Raw genomic sequence first — 6,422 nt, forward strand, 5'->3', positions numbered from 1 at the left:
AATGGGCAGTTGTATCTGTGGCAGGGAGATTGGGGAGGATGTGGAGAGGTCGCTTTCTCCCTCATGTCACAGACAGTCCAGCAGTTCTACCCAATAGGACTCAGCCAGCTTGATCAGCAGAACATCCTCCCAGGTCAATTCCTCATCTCTGCATCCCTGAGTGAACAGAGTTCAGCAGCCAGGGAGGACAACTGGTTTAGTGATCTGCCCCTCTCCAGGGTGTGATCACCAGGGGAGAGATGAAGCACCCTCAGCTCCACATGGACACCCCCAGACCTGATCACACCCCCTCCCCTACACTGGGCTCTGAAACAGACAGAAAACCAGCAGCAGCCCATCAAATCCAGAGAGTTAGTGTTTCTCTCTCAGCCCTCAGTAAACCAATCACTCAGCAGGCCCAGTTCTGTGCTGGGATTGGCTCAGCCCAGCCATCAGTCCCATGGAGCCATTGAACTAAGATGGAGGATGCATTGACCAATCAGCTCCCAGACACTAGAAACAAGGAGGCGGTGCTTTATTGATCATTTGATGACTGGTTGAACAGAGTTTGTTTGTGTTTCCTGTACAGGAACAAGGTGATCAATGAAGCAGAGATCAGAGAGACAGCTGTCACAGTCAGGCTCACAATCAGGACCACCTCAGACTCCACACCTACAAAGCAATGAGAAACCAATGGTTAGTGAAGCTAACACTGAGGGGGAAATGGAAACCAGCAGACAGCCAACTCACCCCCTGGAGACCTCTCCTCCATCCTTCCCTCAGCCTCATTCAGGGAGGCTGTTGCCAGCTTGGTCCCATCAGTATCCAGAATGAGCAGGGGTCCAAGTGAGGCCTCAGCCTCCCACTTCAATCCAGCTTCACTCTCTGCAATATCAACCATTCCAGTTAGAGAGGGGAAAGGGGGGAGCTCCCACATCTAGAGGATCAATGTCCTACCAGCTTCAGCTACAAGATCTCTCCTTCCCCTGGATCCAAATCCCAAATCCCTTGTGGTCCCACAGTTCCCCACATGGCAACAGGCACAAATGTCAAAGCTCGATTCCTCCAATGGGGTCCAGCTAAACAAGAGAAATCAGTCAACCAGGTTGTGCATCATTTCTCCACACAAACACATTCCTGAGGGGGAGAGGGGGAACTCACACATTCTGCATCTCCTGCCAAGTACAAGCTTTGTTCCTGGAATCTCTCCGATCCACTGGAACAACTCTCAGGTGACAGATGATGAAAATCTGAGGGACACATTCAACACAAGTGCTTATTGAGTGACCCCCTCCCAACATGGAGAGCCCAATGATCAGCTTCCACTTACCAAGGAACGCTCATCCCCAAAGAAACGGAAGGCATCCAGGTCAAAGCGGAGCTTGTCCGCCTCCCGCTCCTCTCCTGGCAACACAAAGGTTGAAAAGGAATCCTCAGCTTTGCTGTCCAGGACGCAACTGAAGAAAGATGGGAAAAGAGATATGAAGTGAATCCAGAGAAGCCATTGAGATGGGAGGAGCTGGAGAAAGCAGAGAGCTCCTTACCCATTGGAGTCAATGATGCTGTAACTGGGCCTGGAGTCCTGGCCTGGCCTCAATGTAGCTACACAGCGGTCAATGTAGAGCTTCAGGGCCATGTGGTTGCTCATTGAAACAGAGGCCTCAACGTGAATGAGCTCACCCAGGTAGTAGACAGTCGAAGTGCGCTCTGTAAGCCAGTCACCTGAAGGACAAGAGGACAAGGGTTGGAGACAGTGGGTATAACTCCCAGTGAGTGAGGACAGGAAATCACTCACTATCCACCCATCACATACCATTCATCAGGTGCAGTGAGAATGACAGATGCCCTTCTCCAGACCTGGTGGAGCTGAATGGGATCCAGGTGGGTTTGATGGGGTCACTGCTCACATTGCCCTTCCTGGAAAGACAGTGGAGCCATTTTAGGACAAGGTCAGAGGTCACGAGCAGCTGGAGATCTTATTGACCATCGAGGAAAGATTCTCACCTCAAATAACGACACTCAATGGGAACGACAGCTCCATTGGTTCTCACAATAACAGATCCACGATACTCTGGGCTGTGGCTCAGGTGGGTGCTGTAGATCAGGAAATCTCCACTCATCTGAAAGACAGCAGCTTAAGGAACGAAGAACTGATGTGAAATGAGAATGTTCTACACTGGGGTTAACAATGAACTCATCCCATTAGAACAATTCTTCATGGGGGGGATTGACAGGGTCAGTGTGAAGAGGCTGTGCCCCCCTCCTCCCCAGGCTGGCAAGAGTCTGTTGTGGGGGGAGTCATCATGATGGAGATGCCAGCATTGGACTGGGGTAAACACAGTAAGAAGTCTGACAACACCAGGTTACAAACAGGCTATTGTTCACAAGCTACCCAGCCTTCAGGAGAACAGTGACCACAATACCACACAACCCTGCCACAGCAACCTCTGCAAGACATGCCGGATCATCGACATGGATGACATCACCCGTGAGAATACCATCCACCAGGTACACGGGAAATACTCTTGCAACTCAGCCAACATTGTCTATCTGATACACTGTAGGAAAGGATGTCCCGAAGCATGGTGCATTGGGGAGATCATGCAGACACTACGACAACGGACGAATGAACATCGCTCAACAATCACCAGGCAAGACTGTTGCCTTCCTTTTGGCAAACACTTCAGCGGACACGGGGCATATGGCCTCTGACCTTTGGTTAAGCGTTCTCCAAAGCAGCCTTCATAACACACAACAGCGCAGAGTCGCTGAGCAGAGACTGATAGCCAAGTTCCGCACACGAGGACAGCGTCAACTGGGATCTTGGGTTCATGCCGCACTATCTCACCCCCATGACTTGCCTGGGTTTGCATAACCTCACTGTCCTGTCTGGAGACATTGCACATCTCTTTAACCTGGGCTTAATGCTCTTTCCACTCACATTGTCGGCCTCTTTAAGACTTGAACAACAGGTTAGTTGTAAAGATTCACATTCTAATCAGTAATCTGTAAACTGTCTGTGCTTTATATGCTCTGTCTGAGGCCAGAACTCTCCATTCACCTGATGAAGGGGCAAACCTCAAAAGCTTGAGTTTACTAACAAATAAATTGGTTGGACTTCAACCTGGTGTTGTCAGACTTCTTACAGGGGAGGGGGAAAAGAGAAGAGGAGAGAGTCATCTCAGGACAGGGGTCAGTCATTTAGGATTAACGTGGTCAGGAATTTCTCCATCCGGCAGCGAATGAATCGAAGAACAAAGAACAAAGAACAGCCCGGCAGGGGAAACAGGCCCTTCGGCCCAACGAGCCCATACTGCCATCTTAAAGCATTTTCCTACACCTACCCTGCCCCGTGTGTATGTGAATGGTACCCCTATTGTAACCAGATTCAGGGGAGAATAGTGTAGGGACAATTTGTTACACCAATCAGCCTAACAGCACATCTTTGGGGTGTGGGAGGAAACCGGAGCACCCGGAGGAATCCCACGCAACCACAGGGAGAATGTGCAAACTCCCACAGACACCGGCCCAAATCCATGTATCTGCACAGCGAGCAGTGATAGTCACTGAGCTGTTGTGGTGCCCGTCTGCTGGTCCAGGTTTAAGCACACACATCGACACAAAGTACTAGGCCACTCTCGAAACATCCAAGAGCAGCCCACGCACGACCCACCGTGTGCATGCCCCTCGTTTGACAACAAGGTGGACCGACACACCTGTGAATTAAAAGAGACAAAACATTAACATGTAGTATTACATTTCCAGTATCGTCCCGAGGCTCTGACCCTTTTTAAAACCGTCTCCTTATAACCCTCCATCCCTGTTTCACTCATGTGCCTATTTAAGTAGATCTTAAACAAGTCCAGCGTGCCTGCCTCCACCACCTTACTTTGTAGCGCATTCCATACCCCCATGACCCTGTGTGAAGAACCTCCCTCTAGTATCCAAATTATACTTCTCCCCCCCTCACCCTTAGATCGTGACTCCTTCTGATATTTGTCTCCAGTCGAGGAAAAAGCCTGCCACTGTTGACCCTATCTATACCCTTCATTATTTTATACACCTCTATCAGATCCCCCCTTAATCTCCGTCTTTCTAAGGAGAAGAGCCCCAGTTTACCCAATCTTTCCTCATAACCAGTCCTTCCATACCAGGCAGCATCCTGGTAAACCTCCTCTGCACTCTCTCCAGGTCCTTCTGGTGGAAAGGTGACCAGAACTGGACACAGTACTCCAAATGCGGTCTAACCAACATTGTGTACAACTGTAGCATCAGACACCAGCGCTTATACTCTATACCCCGCTCTACAAAGGCTAGCATTCCATAAGCTTCCTTTGCAACCTTCTCCGCCTGGCTTACCGCCTTCAGAGACTTGTGCACTTGCACTCCCAGGTCCCTCTGCATTTCTATACTCTGAATTGGTCTACCTTTTATCGTGTAACTCCTCCCTACACTATTCCTTCCAAAATGCATCACCTCATTTGTCAGGATTGAATCCCATCTGCCATCTATCTGCCCAATATATCAGCCTATCTATATCCTGCTGTGTCACCTGACACTCCTCCTCACTATCCACCAATCCTGCCATATTGGGGTCATCTGCAAACTTGCTGATCACACCACGTACACCCCCTTCCAAGTCATTTATATATATTACAAAGAGAAGAGGTCACAGTACTGAGCCCTGCAGCACACCACTGGTGACAGACCTCCAGCTGGAAAAGGACCCTTCCACTACAACTCTGTCTGTCTGTGGAATTCTCTCCAGCCCCAGAGAGCCAGGAATGGTCACTCACTGAGGATATTCAGGACAGAGGCATTTCTTTCTGGCCATTGAGGGAATCATGTTGTAAAGACAGGAACATGGAGGCTGTGGGAAGCTCAGTCCTGATCATAATGACTGGGGAACGGGCTGAAGGGATTCATCTGGTTAGCAGTGTTGCTATGCAACCTCAGCCCTTGCTGCAAGGAGAGATCATTAGCACAAAACCAGAATTAACAGGGAAGGGATTCAATAAAAGCGTCAGTTCACAGGAAAAGGAGCTACAAGTTCTCAGGAATTGGGAGCAGGGAAATAGCAGAGTTTGGAATCAGGGAGCCTTTTATTCCAATGACTGGGAAAGTGGGAAGTGTGGAGTTCCTCTTTAGTCCAATCCATCTCAACTCCCATTTCATTCAGATTCAACCCATTTCTATTCAACTGGACTGAAACTCAACCCTCAGTTGAGTTGATCTGATGAGGGGGAAATCAAACTGAAAAATCCTCAAAATAGGAAAAGCTGGGAGGAAGCAAAGAGAAGCTTCCAGAACAATGGGGTTGGAGAGACTCAGACCAGTGAAAGTCAAATCCTGAATAGAAAGCTAGTTTGGCCTTTAGAAAGCAGGAGACAGCTATCTCCTCAATATCAATGAGATCTGACCAAGTGTTGGAGTGAAGAGTGGGGAACAACCTCCAGCCCCAGCTCAGAGGCAGAGTTTGAGGATTCACATTCCCTGCAATCTGCTGCCACACTCATGGAGCCCATAGTCAAAGAGGACAGTGTGGTTCTGAGAGTAGATCCTGGTTGGCCGACAACCTGCTGTCCCCAGGGTCAGATCAGCAGCTTTAACCAGGTGCCTGGTTCCAAATAAATCCAGCTGGACCCTGAGCAGCAGCTTGTCCTCTCCACACTGCACCCTCACACTCTGCACTGGAGACACACCTTGACCCTCAGACACACGCAAATGGGAATCAAAGGGAGGCCCAGGAGGAGGGAGTGTCTGAGGCCTCGGGGTGGCTTTGACTATTCCCCATGGAAACTGTTGCCACGTATCAGAGCAACAAACAGCTCCAACTAACACCAGCACTGGGAAGAAACCCCTCACTCCAAAATCCCCCATCATAACAAACAACTCAAGCATCCCTTCAGGCACCAAGTAACACCTTTTATACACACAGCCCACACTCAGCTGACAGCAATTTACACACACACACCCCCCGGGGCTTTTTTTAACCAATCAGGTTGTTTTTTCCCAATGATATAGACTGTATTTTTTAATTTTTTTTTACAGAGCCAAAATTTTATTTCCAAATGCAGCAAAGTTGACATTTCCATTCGAATCCCAGTCGTTCTTTTGGGTGGGTTGATCCAAGTAAACAAACTTAAATTACGTTCGGACAGAGAAAAAGGGGGCAGCTCCCCAAAAGGAGGGGGAACGGCCCGAACAGAAACAAAGGAAACTTAAAACGAGTCAAATCAAAATGTGATTCTCGGGGTCTATAAGGCACCTCAGCGAGGCGCAGGAAGGGCTCCACGCACACGGAATAGAGTTGGCCGGACAAGGGGCAGCCCTGCCGTACCCCTCTCCCGAAGCGAAGGGGCACCGTCAGCGACCCGTTAACCTTAATCAGACACTCTGCGGCAGAGAAAGGTTTCATGATACAAAAGATAAAGACAGTGGGA

At 49.3% G+C, this 6,422-nt stretch overlaps 1 protein-coding gene across 1 annotated transcript; it reads right to left on the reverse strand.

Moving 5' to 3' along the window:
- Window positions 1-514: 514 nt before the first annotated feature.
- On the reverse strand, window positions 515-5,880 carry LOC145360958 (zona pellucida sperm-binding protein 3-like). The gene is made up of 9 exons (XM_080216462.1): window positions 5,468-5,880; window positions 1,984-2,094; window positions 1,793-1,896; window positions 1,524-1,701; window positions 1,310-1,436; window positions 1,141-1,229; window positions 937-1,058; window positions 730-864; window positions 515-651 (listed from the first exon to the last, which is right to left on the reverse strand). The coding sequence occupies exons 1-9, from the start codon at window positions 5,878-5,880 to the stop codon at window positions 515-517; spliced, it is 1,416 nt and encodes a 471-aa protein (XP_080072588.1).
- Window positions 5,881-6,422: the final 542 nt, after the last annotated feature.

Source organism: Carcharhinus amblyrhynchos, chromosome 33 (genome assembly GCF_965287045.1).
Source record: "Carcharhinus amblyrhynchos chromosome 33, sCarAmb.v2.hapA, whole genome shotgun sequence".
Taxonomy (NCBI): domain Eukaryota; kingdom Metazoa; phylum Chordata; class Chondrichthyes; order Carcharhiniformes; family Carcharhinidae; genus Carcharhinus; species Carcharhinus amblyrhynchos.